General features: G+C 47.8%; 1 protein-coding gene across 1 annotated transcript in view; it reads left to right on the top strand.

Moving 5' to 3' along the window:
• Positions 1 to 18,466, top strand: part of LOC105532562 (tyrosine-protein kinase SgK223) — a 117,773-nt gene that overhangs the window by 52,453 nt on the left and 46,854 nt on the right. Inside the window, exons 2-3 of the mRNA XM_011970728.1 lie at positions 4,684 to 5,100; positions 8,196 to 10,039. Of these exons, the coding sequence (XP_011826118.1) occupies positions 4,771 to 5,100; positions 8,196 to 10,039 (2,174 nt within the window). The 5' untranslated portion in view covers positions 4,684 to 4,770. The remainder of the gene's footprint in view (positions 1 to 4,683; positions 5,101 to 8,195; positions 10,040 to 18,466) is intronic.

Genomic DNA, 18,466 nt, shown 5'->3' with positions numbered 1-18,466 from the left:
GGAGTAGGTAGCGCCGGGGCCGCGTGAACCCGGGGTGGTGCCCGAGGTGCAGGGAGGCGCCCGGCCGGGAGGACCGAGGAGCTGGAGGGTGTTTTCGATCCATTCGAGAATCGCGCTCTTTAAAACGGGGAAACTTTCCTACGAGTTCCAGGAGGGAGGACCGACTGTTAGGATGGTTTCTCTGGTCTCGCTGCTCTGTTTGCGGCGGGAGACTGAAGCGCTTTGAGGACTGCTTTCCACCGATAGAGTATTGTCAAGGGGCGGAGACGGAAGGCCGCCTGGCTGCTGGGACCAGGACCCGGGGGGATGGTTTGGGGGTCCAGGGTAGCTCCCAGGTATGCAGCAGCGGGGCTCCAGAGGCAACGAGATGATGCCCTTTCCCCCAAGCCCTGGCTGAGCCCTCTGAAACGCATGCTGTGAGCACGTTCTTAACCTTTGCTGGTATCCGGGGACACACACACTTAGAACGCAGAATCCTCTGCTGGGCATGGAGGCGGCCGGGCATTCGCAGCGGAGAGCGCCAGCTCACGGTGTGTGCGTTTTTCTCAAGTAAGCTCACCCTGCACATGGTTTTGCAGAGCCGACAGCAAAACCCAATGGTCTAGGGACGAGGAGTTTTGCCGTGCATTCAGTCCGGAGTCAGGTTCAGAAGGCTTTCCTGATCACTGGCCTGAACTATCCTGAACAACTTCTCTCCCCCTTCCCTTTCTGAGAAGGAAATTTGACAGGAAGCCCTAGGGAATTCCACAGTTATTTTGCTCTCCTGAGGTCTGGTTGGTTTCGACTGTAGTGGGTGCAAAACCGCATTCCTCCCTCTGAGATTAGATTCCACAGCACTGGAGGAAGAAAAAAGAAAAGGAAAAGTTGGGTGAATATCATCATTTACCCTCTGTGTGAGTGGGGAGGCAGGGGGCTAGCGGGTGGTAAAGTTGTCACTTTCTCCTTTCTGCCTGGTCAGCCCTGGCCAGTGGAGTGTGCTGAAGTTCAGACACTTTCCACACACATTTCTTTCCTTTTTCTGGTGTTGCATTCATTTCACTGTAAATGTAGAAAAAAAAATTTCGGTGAATGTTTTCTGGAATTCTGTCACTTCAGGATAAGGCATAAGCAACTTCTGATGTAAGTCTGAAGGGGTATTTTGGGCCAAAATATTTAATCTTACAGATCTGGCCACCTTGATTCTTCAGATTCTTTTTTGAAATGGGGTGGGAGTGTATCTGACAGCTTCAGTCTTGCAAACTGTAGCCACAAATCTAGTGCAGAAGTTTGCAGAGCCAAAGACATTTTTTTCATGACTTGGATCAGAAAGAATGCTGAGCTCTTTTTTCTAATCTGACACTGCAGCCTCCTACTGAAATGGGGGGATTTGCATAATTCTGGGGGCCGCCTCCCCTCAGAGGTAAGGAATGTGGGCTGGGAAGTGCCTTCCCCATGCTGTGGAGAGCTGGCACTGCTGCACCAGGCAAGGCGAGGCAAGGCTTCGTGCCACTTGTGTTTCTCACCATCTTTTACTTAAAACAAATAGGAGATAATTCCAAGCAAGCACAGAAGTGCAACGGGAAAACAGCCTTTTTTTTTTTTTTTTTTTTGGCTGCATGCGATGGTAAATTCTGTTTGCTGTGACTGAGAAACCAGTTTTAACAGGATGCAGTGAGTCAATGACAGTGGGAAGCCCAGGGCTTCGTTTGTTCTCTTCTTATTCAATGACTTCCCTTTAAAAATCTTTGCGTCCATCCCCGGCAGTCGTGTGATGAAAGTTGCGTGTCTAAACATCCAAGAATTTCGGAGCTGAGGATGCTCTGAAATTTCAGAGCGAAGAGTGCTCGTAAACTGGTGAGACATTCTCAAGGAAACTTCCCCCATGCTAGCAATCCAGATCCTTCCACACTCCCAGGGCTGTGCAAAGGTTGAGGAATGTTAGAAAGTAGGGCCTGTGGTACCAATGTCGCCCCTTCCCCAATAACAAGTTTGTGTTCTTACTTGCCTGTTGAGAAGGCAACATGTCGCCAAGCAAAACTGCTGCTTTGTGAATCTGCGGTAGCCCCTGAGGAAGTGGTTGGGCCCCCACCTCCTCAGATAGCCCGGTGTCAGGAAGAGCTGTGGGAACTTGCAGAGCTCACACAGGGCTGGTTTCCAAGCTGTCTTCCTCCATCCCATGGAGCAGGCATGGGAGCCTCTGCCTGCAGTAGAGGTGGGCTGGACAGTGTCCTTTCTGTGGCCTAGAAGGTGTAGGCAGTCTTCACCCATCAGCTTCCCAGGAAGGAACCTACTGCCTGTTCCTGAAGGCCAGAATACTTCCTCTGCTTTTTCCCCCTCCCAAAACTTAGCAACCAGCCTATAGTTCTCTGTGGCCTGAGATTATAAAACCTGGCTGTTTCCTCAGCGTGTTGAAGCCCAGTGACCTCTTCTGGAGAACTTGGCAAAGAAGGAACCTGCTACTTGGGTGTATTTGGAGGAGGAGAAGAACCTAGCTAACAGTCTTCTTAAAGAAAAGGACCTGTGAGACCCTAACGATGATTGCTAAAAGATACTTTTCTTTTATTTCAGATGATTTATTTAGTGTAAAGATGCAATGGGCTTTATTGTTAACTTTTGTTTTGTTTTGTTTTTTAGACAGGGTCTCACTCTTGTCACCCAGGCCAGAGTACAGTGGTGTGATCAGGGCCCACTGCAGCCTTGACCTTCTGGGCTCAGGCAATCCTCCTACTTCAGTCTCCCAAGTAACTGGGACCATAGGCATGCACTCCAACATCTGGATAATTTTTTTTATAATTATTATTTTTGTAAAGACAGGGTATCTCTGTGTTGCCCAGGCTGGTCTCAAACTCCTGGGCTCAAGCGATCCTCCTGCCTCGGCCTCCCAAAGTGGTGGGATTATAGGTGTGAGCCACCACTTCCAATCTTTTTTTTTTTTTTTTTTTTTTTTTTTTGAGAAAGAGATTTCACTCTTGTTGTCCAGGTTGGAGTGCAGTGGCGCAATCTTGGCTCACCGCGACCTCTGCCTCCTGAGTTCAAGCGATTCTCCTGCCTCGATTCTCCTGCCTCAACCTCCCGAGTAGCTGAGATTACAGGCATGCACCACCACGCCCAGCATTTTTAGTAGAGATGGGGTTTCTCCATGTAGGTCAGGCTGGTCTCGAACCCCTGACCTCAGGTGATCCACCCACCTTGGCCTCCCAAAGTGCTGGGATTACAGGCGTGAGCCGCCACGCCCGGCCCCAACCCATTTTTCACTTTGGAGGGGAAAGAGGCACATATAGCTTCAGCACTTGTTGAATGAACGCCTCTGTCTGTGAGCGTGGAGATAAGAGAGAGCACTTCCCGCAAACACTCTGGAATGATTTTGGGGTTACCAGGCTCATTCCACTTGGTTAGTCCTGTTGACAGTTTAGAGATTATCAAACTTCAGGCAGATCCTTATGGGAGGAAAGTGGAGAGCAAACCCTAAGGCAAAATGCTCCCTATATAATGAGAACCTGTTTAACTTATGTTCTTAAGGAAGATTTTTCTCTTGAACATTCTCCTTATGGGAAGTCAGTTCATTTTAAATAGGCTAAGAAGAGCCAGGAGCAACGCGCAGATCACCACTGCAGTGAGGAGTCGCCTGCAAAGTTGGCTTCTGTTTCCAGAACAGGCAAACTCTCTGTGTCTATGGGCTGGTGCAAGTTCTTGTTTTTGTCATAGTTTCCCCACCTGTAAAATGGGGACAACAGCTACCTGATGGAATGATTTCAAGGTAATCGGTTAATGACTGCAACCCTTTGAGCTCCTTCTCAATGGTGGATTTACAAGGGACCATGGTGTAAACTGTCACTTGCAGTTTTACTCTCAGAAGCAATGAACTCTTTGAGCAAGCCAATTGCCTTCTCTCCAGAGCCATCACTGGGAAATAGCTCTTCGTTAATCTCTTCTCTCTCTTATCATCTATCCAGTCACCTTTGACCATGAGTTTGTCTTGCTATTGGTTTGCTCCTTTGGCCTATAGCACCCAGCATTGTGGACCTCAGCAGCACAGGGTCAAGTAATATATATTAAGCAAGGGATATTTCTCAAGATGCCAGACCTCTCCACAGGGTCTGGAGGACAGGGCAGCACCCCACTTCTCCCCTTTCCCAACCTTTCCTATCTCCACCTGGTTGGAAGTCTGGAATACAATGCACATTTCAGGGCCTAGACCTGCCTCCCCTCTCACACAGTTCTTGTTCAAAAATTGTGGGTTATTTTCCAAAAGCCATTTTTTTTTATTTGTTGTACTACTTGATAGTTCTTGTTTCTCTGGGTCAGCGTCCCAGACTCTAGGCCCCCGGTGGCAGGGAATACATGGATGAGGTACCGGCTTCTCATCTTAAACCCTAAGTGATTTCTTCCCATAACTGCCCCAAACCTCCAAGGATGTTAGGGGACTCCTCACCCAGGATTTTAGGGGACTGAAATGTCTTTTATGTACTCTTTTAAAGCAACAAGGCTGTGTTTAGTTTTTACAGCTTCTGATAAGGCCACACCACCAGAGAATGTCTAAGAGCCTTGTGACAGATGGGTAAGGGCCACAAAATAAACGGGATCCTAATCTTTACCTTTTTCTCCTCCTTCTCCTCTCTGATCAAATAATGAGATTGTAATCGATAGTGCACCCATTGTCTGGCATGGCAAATCTCTAATCAGGAAAGTGTCCTGCCTTTCTAGGAAGCCACTCTGTGACCCACCTCTGAATCCCGCAAGACCACACCAGAGAGCCGGGCGCAAGATGAACCAGCACCCTGTCGGCACAAGATGCACCAGACCCTCCGCCTGAAACCCGAGAGCCTGAAAATGTCTGCGTGCAGTGACTTTGTGGAGCACATCTGGAAGCCCGGGTCCTGCAAGAACTGCTTCTGCCTGCGGAGCGACCACCAGCTGGTGGCCGGCCCTCCCCAGCCCAGAGCCGGCAGCCTGCCCCCTCCACCGCGCCTGCCTCCCAGGCCTGAGAACTGCCGCCTGGAAGATGAAGGTGTGAACAGCTCACCTTACTCCAAGCCCACAATTGCCGTGAAGCCCACCATGATGAGCTCCGAGGCCTCTGATGTGTGGACAGAGGCCAGCCTGAGTGCCGAAGTCTCGCAGGTGAGGCTGACTAACACTCGTGGTATTTTTACAGGGGCTGCTCCTGTTTGAACGCTTGGTGACTGGCTGGCAGCCAGGGAGGGCTGTTCCAGCAAGAAACCTGCAGGATGGCTTCCTGTCAGCTTGCCCTGAGATGGCTTTTGCCTGGGATTCGCTGTAGCTGCTCTCCTTTCTCTCTGTCCCTTTAGGCTAATCTAGTCCCCCAGAATTTCCTCCTGTGATTTGCAGACTGTGTAGAGCAGACAAAAACTGAAGCTTTTTAAAAAAAGTTTTAAATTTTCTTAATTGATCATTTTAAATATATACACAAGTAGTAGTAATTGCAAAGTGAATCGCATGCACCCAATACCCTTCAATATGAACTTTGGCAACCATCAACTCATGACCAATCTCATTTCACCTCCCCCCCGCACTGATCCCTCTTCCTTATGATTTTAAAGCAAACCCCAGATATCACATCATTTCAATACATACCTTTCAAAGATAAAGTCTTTATGAAAAATATAACCACAATACCATCATCACACTTAATTTTTTTTTTTTTTTTTTTTTTTTTGAGATGGAGTCTTGCTCTGTCACCCAAGCTGGAGTGTAGTGGCACGATCTCTGCTCACTGCAACTTCCGACTCCCTAGTTCAAGTGATTCTCCTGCCTCAGCCTCCTGAGTAGCTGGGATTACAGGCGCCTGCCACCATGCCCTGCTAATTTTTGTGTTTTTAGTAGAGATAAGTTTCACCATGTTGGCCTCGATCTCTTGACCTCGTGATCTGCCCACCTCGGCCTCCCAAAGTGCTGTGATTATAGACGTGAGGCACCACTAATTTTTTTTTCTGTCACCCAGGTTGGAATGCAGTGATGTGATCTCAGCTCACTGCACCTTCCACTTCTAGGGTTCAAGCGATTCTCCTGCCTCACCCTCCCAAGCAACTGGGGCTATAGGCGCATACCTCCATGCCCAACTAATTTTTGTATTTTTAGTAGAGACGAGGTTTCACCATGTTGGTTAGTTGGTTAGACTGGTGTCTAACTCCTGACCTCAAGTGATCCACCCACCTTGGACTCCCAAAGTGTTGAGATTACAGGTGTGAGCCGCCACACCTGGCCTGTTTTTTTAGTTTTTAATTTTTATTTTATTATTATTATTTTGTTGAGACAGTCTCACTGTTGCTCAGGCTGGAGTGCAGCATTGAGATCTTGGCTCACTGCAACCTCCGCCTCCCAGGCTCAAGTGATTCTCCTGCCTCAGCCTCCTAGGAAGCTGAGACTAGAGGTGCATGCCACCATGCTTGGTTACTTTTTTTTTTTTTTGGTGGAGATCGGATCTTACTATGTTGCCCAGGCTGGTCTTAAATTCCTGGTCTCGAACTCCTAGGCTCAAGTAATCCATCTGCCTCAGCCTCCCATAGTGCTGGGATTATAGGCGTAAGCCATCATACCTGGCTCCACACTTCGAAATATTAGCAGTAATTCCTTAATATTATCTAATACCCAGCCAGTACTCCTGTTTCCAATTTTGAAGCTTGGATTTTACCAGTTTTTTTTCTAGGGTCACTAAAAACAGTTACACCCTAGAGGCCAAACCATTCTGCTCATTCCACAGGTAACCTTTACAAAGTCAGAGGGCACATAACCCAGGGCTGCTGGCATCTGCTGTCTTTAGACACATTTAGGAAGCTATGTGGCTAAGACATGTTCTAGGAACTGCTTGCTACCTGTTTGACCTCTCTGCCTGTTCTAGTTTTCTTGACCAATATGGCGAGTAGGTCAGGCAGGCTGTGTGAGTATATATGAAAGCTAACGTCAATTCTAAATCAGGGGAGGCTTCATTAAGGAAAGGCATTTCCTTTGGTTGCGATGAACTTGATGCCCCCTTCCGGGCTGCTCTGTTTTTTCCTAAACTGATTACACCCATTCTCCAGGCCATTCTCAATACCTTCAGCCTTCACCAACCTGAGCCAGGGACTCTTTAAGCTCAGAACCACCTGGGAAAGAAGCCAGAGGCAGGCCCTGCTTTGAGGCTGCTTCTAAAAGTGGGGGTAAGGGAGGAGTTTAGATCAGAAGGAGGAGGAAACGGTGACTTCAGGAGTGATATTGACCAGTCCACATCTTTGTCTCATAGCCCAACAAGTCCAACCACTCGCACAGGCTCAGACTGAGGTCACTGCTATAGGTGGGAGAAAGAGGACCTCTGGCATAGTTGGAAGCAAAACACAGAAAGAAGCGAGGAAGCCCAGATCCAATTCAGAAGCCACCCGTCACCCTGATCCGGTTCAGAAACCACCCTTCACTCTCCTGTTCTGCCCACACCCACCCACCCAATGTGTTTCTTTTTCTTTTCTTTTTTTTTTTTTTGAGACAGAGTCTGGCTCAGTCGCCCAGGCTGGAATGTGGTGGGGTGATTTGGGTCACTGCAACCTCCGCCTCCTGGGCTCAAGCCATCCTTCCGCCTCAGCCTCCAAAGTAGCTGGGACTACAGGCACACACCACCACGCCCAGCAAGGTTTTGTATTTTTTTTTGTAGAGATGGGATTTTGCCATATTGCCCAGGCTCTTCTTGAACTCCTGGGCTCAAGCAATCTACCCTCCTCAGCCTCCCATAGTGCTGGGATTACAGGTGTGAGCCACCGCGCCTGGCTCTCTTCAGGCATGCGCTGTGATTGGGTTATCAAAAAACTCACAAACTCAAAGCAAAAATTAAACAAAACCCCAAGCTCCATTTTCCAGTCCTGTGGAACAACTTCTCTCACCCAGTGAGAGAAGTTGCAAGGGAGGAAGAAGGTAAAGTGTCCTTTTTCAGAGTTATATTTTTCTTTTCCTACTTCACAGGCTTAAGCCAAAAGCATTGCAATCCATGGGTGGGAAGCACAGCTCAGTGTCTGGGAAGACAAATGGCTCAGCGGGTGCCCCAGCAATGATCACAGGGCGGTGGGGAGATCAGAAGGTGGGCGTGCACTGAGTCCCCGGCCCCAGCGCCCCTGCACTGCACTACAGAAGACAATCTACAGTATCATTGCCCTTCCCTCTCACTTTTCCTCTCTCTCTTTTTTCTATGACAAGTTCTAATATAAGTCTTTTTGCGTTGGGCTTGTGTGTAGGTCATCTGGAGACGAGCGCCCGGCAAGCTTCCCCTCCCGAAGCAGGAGGATGCCCCCGTTGTCTACCTGGGCAGCTTCCGAGGTGTACAGAAGCCTGCTGGTCCCTCTACCTCCCCCGATGGCAACTCCCCTCGCTGTCCCCCAGCTTACACCATGGTTGGCCTGCACAACCTTGAGCCCCGCGGCGAGAGGAACATTGCTTTCCATCCAGTGAGCTTCCCTGACGACAAGGCTGGGCACAAAGAAAAACCCTCATTTCCTTACCAAGACCGGCCCTCCGCCCAGGAGAGCTTCCGCCAGAAACTGGCTGCCTTTGCTGGGACCACATCTGGCTGTCACCAGGGTCCTGGGCCCCTGCGGGAATCCCTGCCCTCGGAGGATGATCAAAGGTGCTCGCCCTCCGGGGACAGCGAGGGCGGAGAGTACTGCTCCATCCTGGATTGCTGCCCTGGGAGCCCTGTTGCCAAGGCTGCCTCCCAGGCTGCAGGCTCCCGGGGCAGGCATAGTGGCAGGGACGGCTCACCCACGTGCTGGGAGCAGGGGAAGTGTGCAGGGCCCACAGAGCAGGAGAAGCGGGGCCCGAGCTTCCCCAAGGAGTGCTGTAGCCAGGGCCCCACTGCCCACCCATCCTGCCTGGGCCCCAAGAAAGCGTCCTTCACCTCGGAGGCTGCCACTTCTTCTGACGGCCTCGCCTGTGGCAGCGGCAGCGGCAGCGGCAGCGGCGCCAGCAACCCCTTCGTCCCCCATCTCGAGAGTGATTACTGCTCCCTCATGAAGGAACCTGCCCCAGAGAAGCAGCAGGACCTTGGCTGCCCAGGGGTGGCCTCTAGCAGATGCCTTGGGCTGACGGGGGAGCCCCAGCCCCCGGCCCACCCCAGGGAGGCTACACAGCCTGAACCCATCTATGCTGAGAGTACCAAGAGGAAGAAGGCAGCTCCGGTGCCTTCCAAGCCACAGGCCAAGACAGAACACGCAGCAGCTGCGCAGGGCCAAGGCCAGGGTCAAGGCCAGGGCCAGGTATGGACAGGTAATGCCTGGGCCCAGAAAACAGCATCTGGCTGGGGCCAGGACAGCCCAGACCCAACTCCCCAGGTGGCAGCCACCATCACCGTCATGGCGGCCCACCCGGAAGAGGACCATCGGACGATCTACCTGAGCAGCCCTGACTCTGCCGTGGGGGTGCAGTGGCCGCCAGGGCCTGGGAGCCAGAACTCCGAGGTGGGTGAAGAGGAGACTTTGGCTAGGCAGGGGCTGAGCTCCAGGGAAAGCCATGCTCACAGTGCCAAGGAGAGCAAGCCCAAGGAGAGGCCCGCCATTCCCCCCAAGTTGTCCAAGAGTAGCCCTGGAGGGTCCCCGGTGTCACCATCTGCCGGAGGGCCCCCGGTGTCACCGCTGGCTGACCTCAGTGATGGGAGCTCTGGCAGCAGCGGCATTGGGCCCCAGCCTCCATCCCGAGGCCCTGCTGACCCCGTTCCTCCCTGCCGGACCAACGGTGTCACTCTCAGTGACCCATCCAGGTGTCCCCAGCCTGTGACCTCAGCCTTGGACCAGAGGCGGCCCAGGTTCCAGGCAGGCACCTGGAGTCGTCAGTGCCGGATAGAGGAAGAAGAGGAGGTGGAGCAGGAATTGCTGAGTCACAGCTGGGGAAGAGAGACTAAAAATGGCCCCACGGACCATTCAAACTCCACGACCTGGCACCGTCTCCACGCCACAGATGGCTCCTCTGGGCAGAACAGCAAAGTTGGGACTGGGATGAGCAAATCGGCCTCTTTTGCCTTTGAGTTCCCCAAGGACAGAAGTGGGATTGAGACATTCTCACCTCCTCCTCCGCCTCCAAAGTCGAGGTGAGTACCACTGTCTGCCTGGGACTCTCTCTGCAGGGCACAGGGCTCTTCCAGAAACCTTTGCCCTCATGAAAGCTTTCAGACCCGGGCCCCAGAATCTGCCCAAAGGCCCTTGTGCCTTTACATAAATTTCCCCCAGGGTCCCAGTGCAGCCCTCAGAGAGCAGGAGAGCAGGAGTTGTGGCCTCTTTGTATCCAGCAAACAAACCTACATGTGGGACCCTGCTTGGGATTGGTGATTTGAAATCCATCTTTCCAAGAAGCGCCACCAAGCTGTTGCCATTTGTTTGGTGCCTGCATTTTTATAGTCTGGTCCTCTTTTTATTGCCCAGTTCTCTGAAGTGTCTTCAGTAGGCTTTTTTTCCAGGAAGTCCTGAATATTTTCATTTAATTTAAACATGCAAAAGAGGGCAAAAGGAGGTTATACTATAAGATTTAGGGAGATTTTAAAAATATTAAAAAATATTTTTTAAAGATTTGGGGAGGGAAGGCCGGGCACAGTGGCTCACGCCTGTAATCCCAGCACTTTGGGAGGCCAAGGCGGGCGAATCACAAGGTCAGGAGATCGAGACCATCCTGGCTAATACGGTGAAACCCTGTCTCTACTTAAAATACAAAGAAAATTAGCCGGGCGCGGTGGCAGGTGCCTGTAGTCCCAGCTACTCAGGAGGCTGAGGCAGGAGAATGGTGTGAACCTGGGAGGCAGAGCTTGCAGTGAGCAGAGATCCCGCCACTACACTCCAGTCTGGGAGACAGAGCGAGACTCCTTCTCAAAAAAAAAAAAAAAAAAAAAAAAAAGATTTGGGGAAGCAAACAGTTAATGCCAAATAAATGTGTGTCCAATAAACTGTTACCACAATGGTGATTAGGTCTTGGGGCCAAAAGCAGAAAATAGGAAGCTTTACACATGGTTAGGAACCCTCAGACATGGGTTTTTAAAGAAAAAAAATGTAGTTTCGTGTTAGCATGCTGAAACTCAGTTTTCTCTACTGCTTCCCTGCTATCTCCTACCAGTTTAAAGTGCCTTTTAAAGGCTCAAGAAAAATAAATGGTCTTTTTTTTTTTTAAGCTATTGAGCTGTGGATGGGACTTAAATGCTGGGGGAAAAAAATTTCTTTCGATTAGAACAAAACTGATTCCTGTTAGGAAAAGGAGAAACCTACTGTTTTTCAAAAAATTACAGCCTTTCTGAACAGACTTGCTTGAGTCATGTCATTTCCAGTGGTTCTGTTTCAGCTGATGTGCCTCTGGGCTGATGTCAGAAACAAGGAAATTGACCACAGAGAGAAGCAGTTAGGACACTTGACTTTGAACATCAAGGCGTCTCAGGCACTGATGGGATCTAACGTGGGTTTTTTTCTCATGACCACTACTTTGTTCTGGAATTGCATTGGCCGCCCACCATGCAGAACAGACGTCTTCCAGATCCTGAGGTGATTGCAGACTCTTTGGCAGCCGCGTGAACTCCCCGAATGAATGAGGGATTCAGCAGCTAAGATGAGCTTCCGTTTATACGGCACTCACTATGGGCCAGGCATGGATTTAAAAGAGTTAGACATAACAACTCATTTCATCCTCAGAACAGCCCTAAGAGGTAGGAATTGCCAGCCCCAATTTACAGATGACAAAGCAGAGATGGAGAGCTAGAGTAACCAGCCTAAGGTTCCTGCCATACCCGCAAGAATCCTAAGTCTACGCTCCTCCTGAACCTATAGGACATCAAGGAGCATGGAAATTGAGCAGAGCATGAGAGTAAAACATCTAAATTGTATCTGCCTGCCTCAGTCCTGGGTAAATTAGTGGAAAGCACAGATATTGGCACTAGACCAAGTTCCTATTCCCTCTCTCTCACTTACAAATAGAGTGACCTTGCATAAGCCACTCGCTGTGACTGAGTCTCCAGTCTCTACTCTAGAAGAGTCAGTCGGTCTCTAAACTGAGAGTCTGGAGTCTCTTCTCTAAAATGAGATGATAATAGTACTTCGATAACACCCTGCTATTGAAAGCCTCTAATGAGACAAACAGTGGAATCCAATGCAAAGGTTAGTTATGATGTAGGCAAAAGCCACCCGGGCTCTTGATTGCACAATGACACCCACACCCTATAGGAACTAGCATGGCTCAATCCCAGGAACTCCACCCTAAGCCTTGGAGAAGTAACTAAAATGTACTCCTTTAAGAATCTCAGGGCTTAGAGAAATCCCAGTAACCGTAGCAACATGACTCAGGTAGGGTTTTAATTAGCATCTGGGTTGAGATCAGAGTTTTTTCGGCCCAGTTTGTTATGATAAAACCCTTAGATTACATATAAGTCAAGCTCGGTGGGAATTGGAGGTTCAAGATTTCAGCTCTTAAAAAATAAACAAGTTAGAGGAGAAAAAAGAATTTAAAAGAAGGGCTGGAGTTAGTGGCTCTTGCCTGTAATCATAGCACTTTGGGAGGCCAAGGCGGGCGGACCGCTTGAGCCCAGGAGTTCGAGACCAACCTGGGCAACATGGTGAAACCCAGTCTCCACCAAAAAAGATACGAAAATTAGCCAGGCATGGTGGCACACATCTGTCATCCCAGCTTCTCTGGGGGCTGAGGTGGGAGGATGGCTTGAGCCCAGGAAGCGGAGCTTGCAGTGAGCTGTGACTGTGCCACTGTACTCCCGCCTGAGCAGCAGAGGAAGGCCCTGTCTCAAAAAAAAAAAAAAAAAAAATCTAGAAAATAAAATTATCTTAAGAGAACACAGAAAAAGAACAGCATTTATATTATTTAAAATAAGCTAGAATATATTTTCATTTGGGGAAGCATTTTCATTTCTCAAGCATTACCGACATTATCTTTGGAATCTCCCTGTGAGAAGATAAGAGAGCAGGCTTGGGAACATATGCTGACTTTTACTTCTGGAACTCTGTACCTCCCCTGGGGATAGTGCCAGGAACCCCAGAGTCTTCCAACCTAGTAGGTCAGGGTGTTGGCAAATCAGAGTGTCAGTGAGAATGCAGCCAACAGTTGATCCGGCACCAATTCCAGTACACACTGGTAATTATGGCAGGCTGATGTCAGTTTTCCAAAATAGAAAAACGTGGAAGGTCTTCAGGCAACATACAAGGTCAACTTGATTTCTTCACATGGGTCCCTTTGTGAAATAGATCCTATTTCTAATGATCAGCTTCATTCTGTGCGTTACCTATGCTTAAACCTCTAGAAAAAGGGGTTGCTTCATATGGGACTCTGTTCCTTTCCACTTACGTGGTGTGAGAGAGACAGATTGTCGGCTTCCTTAGGCCATTATGGAAGAACAGGGAATGATTTTCTCTTTTGCCTGTTGTTCTGTTTATCGCCCTATTTTGCAAAACTGATTCTGACCTGGAGGAAAAAAAATAGATGTTAAGAATGACTTGGCTTCTTGGAGTCCTGTGTTGAATGTTTGGCAGTAGTTCATCTGTCTTTTTGAGATACTGACCTTTGTAAACTCCCATTCGTGTTCCTGAGAAACCTCTTGCTGGAATGTCCTGCAGGACAAAGGCTCTCCATGCTCATTTCATGCACAGAACAGTTCTTCTTTGGAGGAGTTTAAGTGGATGCCCAACCCTCCTCCCCAGGCAGGTATGGCAAGGCCTGGATACTTCCTTCCTGTTGCTGTCAAGGCAAGATTTTATACCCGCAAAGTCACACTTACTGAGAATGATGGATCTCACAGAGTCTCTGGGTCACCCCTGTCGCAGTATAAGGCAGAATTATAAGATGAGGATCAACAAGTACTGCTGGTTAGGAAACAAAAATACTTCAGGAAAGAAAGGTGGACTCTTAGTTTAAATGTCATGCTTAAGACTTAATGGCTATTTGGTCAGGCATGGTGGCTCACGCCTATAATCCCAGCACTTAGGGAGGCCAAGGCAGGTGGATCACTTGGGGTAAGGAGTTCGAGACCAGCCTGGCCAACATTAACAAGAACAGCAGAGCTGGGGAAACAATTAAGATGAGAAAGAACCAACTTGCTTTCTGCCTTTTGCTTTTTCACAGATGCAAACCCAGTTTTAAATGACTTAACGACTTTTGGGTGACCAGGTCAGTTGAAAGAGAATCATCTGGTTAGTGCAGACAAGCGTTTCACAAAGAAACCTCAAATTAGGAGAAGAGGCCTGAGCCCGGGTGGAATTAAGGGTGACAGGCGACTAAGAAATAAGACAGATTTATGTGGTTTCAGTGTCTAATGGTCTGGCCCCAGGTGAGACTAATCAAAAGAAAATTTCCCCAAGAAAGTGGGCCGTGTCTTTGTTTTTTGTGTGTTGTTTTGTTTTGAGACAGAGTCTCACTCTGCTGCCCAGGCTGGAGTGCAGTGGTGCCATCTCACCACAGACTCCTCTTGCCAGACTCAGGTGATCCTCTCACCCCAGCCTCCTGAGTATCTGGGACTACCGGTGCATGCCACCATGCCCTGCTAATTTTTATATTTTTGTAGAGATGGGTTTTCACCGTGTTTCCCAGGCTTGTCTTAAACTCCTGGGCTCAAATGATCCACCTGCCTCAGCCTCCCAAAGTGTTAGGATTACAGGCATGAGCGACCACGCCCAGCTGATGTCTTTGTTTGAAAGTTATCACTCATGCCAATTTGAATTTTAACCCACTACTTGCTAAATTCACCCCTTCTTCTGTGGGGCTGCTGGGGAGCAGAGGTTAAATCTATTCTTGGGCTTTTGCTCCCTTCACTCTTTTTTTTTTTTTTTTTAGACAGAATCTCTGTTGCTCAGGCTAGAGGGCAGTGGTGGTACCTTGCCTTACTGCAACCTCCACCTCCTGGGTTCAAGTTATTTGCCTGCCTCAGCCTCCCAAGTAGCTAGGATTATAGGCATGCCACCACGCATGGCTAATTTTTGTATTTTAGTAGAGATGGGGTTTCGCCATGTTGCCCAGGCTGATCTCGAACTCCTGACTTCAAGTGATCCACCTGCCTTGGCCTCCCAAAGTGCTGGGATTACAGGTGTGAGCCACTGTGCCTGGTCTTGTGCGCCTGGTCTTGTGCTCACTCTTAATTCTCCTCCTGAGCTGCTTCTCAGTAGATAGGTAGTGACAGTGTCATGAGTGGAGTTCGTTTCTATCCACAGAGATGGCCACATCACTAACCAGAGGAACTGACATGACTTCACTGTGTGGTCTCTCTTGAAACATGGTCTCTGGGCGTGAACCAGGAGGATGGGCGTAGCATGAGTGAGACGGGTGTTTGTCTCCAGTCTCCACATCCAATCTGATTAGAGCTTCCAATGTTTTCTTCTACAGACCCTTTCTACTATAATGGATGACAGTTGGGTGGCAATGTTTTACTAGGAAATCCCATACTCTTGATGCATAACTGCCTTTTCTGGGTGGCATTTTGAAAATCACAGTTTGTATTAGGAAGCACTATATTTAGAGAATCGTCATGGACTGTGTTTAGCCTTTTTGACAAAACTTAAATAAGTAGGCTGGAGGTCAAGTTGGTCAGGGGAGAATAAATACTGGCCGTATTTCAGTAGCCCCCACAGATACACAGGGTATGGCAAACAGAATAAAGCATATGTACCAACAATGCATGTTTATATTTTGTCCCATGCCAGGGGCAAATTCATAGTTGGCCTGTTCGCATAAGTATGGGGATGGAACTTTGAAACACAGGACATCTAATGATACTGTAAGCAGGGACCATTGAAATTGATTCCTAGGGTCTTGTTCTACAATTTCTTTAAAAATTACTGATTTGACAGCGATATGTATTCAACATACAAGACTTTCTAATTTTGAGCATACATTCTTGACTAAGGCTGGCAATGAGAGATTTTTTATTTAATTTATCAGCTATCTATTAATTGTCTACTTTTGATTAGGCTCTGTGCAAGGCGCTAAAAAGCCAGTTACTGGGGTTCTGTTCCTTAACGATCCTCAGGATTGAGTTGGTAAGAATTAAATCAGCAGCTGTGCAATATGACTGTCAAAGCTCGACCCCTGCTTTGATTCCCTTTGTTGAGACAGGTTCTTATAGGACCTGGATTCTCACCACATCCTCTGTTCTGTTTAGGGAACACAAATGTAAGCTCAGCTCTGTGTCCAGGAGTGCCTTATAGTCCTCTCCCTTAACTGTGTTTGTTTCAACTTGATCCAAGATCAGGATTAGTACAAGCTTGTAAAAAACAAACAAACAAACCAAAAAAAAAAAAAAAACTTTTATTTTTTACAAAATAGGCCAGATACACTTTGAAGGTAAAGAGCTTGCTTAACCATCTGCAACTGCTAAGGTGGAACTCAAAGCATCGCATGTAGGAGATGCTCAAGAAATGTTTGTTAAATGGACAGTTGTAGACAGAGACAATGCCATGTTTATTTCATTTTCCAGAAAGGCACCTGACTCCTTGCTTTGCACATAACAGGTGCTCAAGAAATGTTGAAGAAAAAAGCAAATTGCTTTGAATGCAGTGTATCCTAAAACCAGATTTCCAGATTGCCCGTGTACTCTGTTCAGGCCTCTGGTTTGGCTGTTAACACAGTGTATCTTTTATTACATTAAAATGGGTCCACGTTTGCATCTCCTCAAGAAATTATAAACTCGTGGGAGTGCAGGGATGTGTCTCATACATTCTTCCTTGACTTCTCCATAGCATACCTCAGCACAGAGTTGGATATGTAGTAGATATTCAATGGCGAATTACTGATTTTTCTTAAAAAAAAAAAAAAAAAGCAAGCCAGAGTGAACTACAAATGTGATAGTTCCTGGCCTGATATTTCACTGGGGACCCATCGTAATTCTGCAACTATTCTCACTCAATAGAACATTACCACCTTGAGTTAAAGAGGCTAAGAGGCTAAGGTTAATCATTATTAATGATTCAAGGTGGGCAAACACCATGTGGGCACAATGCATCCTTTCATGGATTAATTACTCTCCAATGATTATACATTTCACTCTTGCTGCTGGTCTCTATTACCCTGCTTTTTTTTTTTCCCAACCTGAGCAGGTGTGTAGAGCCAGCATTCTCTTGCCAAAATAATGTTCTCAGGTAGTAATCATCTAAACACCTTTTTTTCCACCAGAGAGTTACAAGGAATTCTAGGGTGCGGTTTTGCTTCTCTGAGAATAGATTTTCCGTGCTTTCTCAGGTGCATTGCAAAATACAAGCTTAGGCAGTGTGGTCCGTCCCCCTGTGTCCCTCACGTTGTCAGAGGGACTTTGTTCCCAGAATGGCCAGCCTACATTTGATCTGCATAACCGGTTGTGAAACTCACCAATTGGTAGGAAATTTTCTCTGTTAGTGGCACAAGGAATTTTTTGTTGTTGTTTTGGGATTGTTAATGTCCTCATTAAAGATCTTGCATTTCCTTCTATGAGGGTTGATAGACCAACTACAGAGAATACCCTGTGTCCCTTTCTGCTGTAATAAGTTTCAGAGTTTAAAGATCAGGGTCTGCATCCTGTGTGCTTGCATTGCTCATTATTTCTGTCTATTGACTTTTGGGCAGAGCCCTGAAAATGTTGGGCGTTAGGAGTGTTTATACTGTTCCCATACAACTCTGTAAAATTCCCTGCTTTAATTAGCTTCAGTCCGATGCACTGGACGGCTTCTTGTCTGCGCTTCTGTGACAGGCAGACTTATATAAACAGCTGTTCTTTGTTGGATGAAGAGGGGCGTTTCCAGGCCAAAGGCTACTTTAAAAATTTTTATTCTCAGATATTTTCTCTCCAGTAGTCCTATCACGGTTAAATGTTCCCCCCGACTTCCCCGTAGTTTGGCTTTTAGCCAGTTCATAGCAATTTATACGTGTGCTGTGAAAAGTTTTCTAAAGTCTAAAACCTAAACACATAGCTGGTGGTGATATTACTTGATGTTCCTGAGTTGTAGAAAGCTCTTCAGAATAGCTTCTGCTCTTTGTGAGCTCCACATGGCAGTCAAAATTAATGAAATTAAAAAACACTAGATATAGCCAGGCGCCATGGCGCACGCCTGTAATCCAGCATTTTGGGAGGCTGAGGCAGGTGGATCACGAAGTCAGGAGATTGAGATCATCCTGGCTAATATGGTGAGACCCCATCTCTACTAAAAATACAAAAAATTAGCTGGGCATGGTGGTGGGCACTTGTAGTCCCAGCTACTCGGGAGGCTGAGGCAGGAGAATCGGTTGAACTCAGGAGGCGGAGGTTGCAGTGAGCCGAGATGGCGCCACTGCACTCCAGCCTGGGCGACAGAGCGAGACTCCATCTCAAAACAAACAAACAAACAAAACCCACTAGATACATACAAGAACAGTTGAGATAAATTGACATAGTAGTAAGTAATATGACCTTATGACCTTGAAGGTCAAGAAGAAAAGAAGGCAGAGTCCAATTTTAAAAGCAGTCAGAGTGGTGGCATCACTTAACATAATTCTTTTTTTTTTTTTTTTTTTGAGATGGAATCTTGCTCCTTTCACCCAG

This window comes from Mandrillus leucophaeus, unplaced genomic scaffold (assembly GCF_000951045.1).
Source record: "Mandrillus leucophaeus isolate KB7577 unplaced genomic scaffold, Mleu.le_1.0 Scaffold97, whole genome shotgun sequence".
NCBI lineage: Eukaryota > Metazoa > Chordata > Mammalia > Primates > Cercopithecidae > Mandrillus > Mandrillus leucophaeus.
The sequence above is the reverse complement of the archived record's forward strand: the minus strand, read 5'-3'. Positions and strand labels throughout refer to the sequence as shown.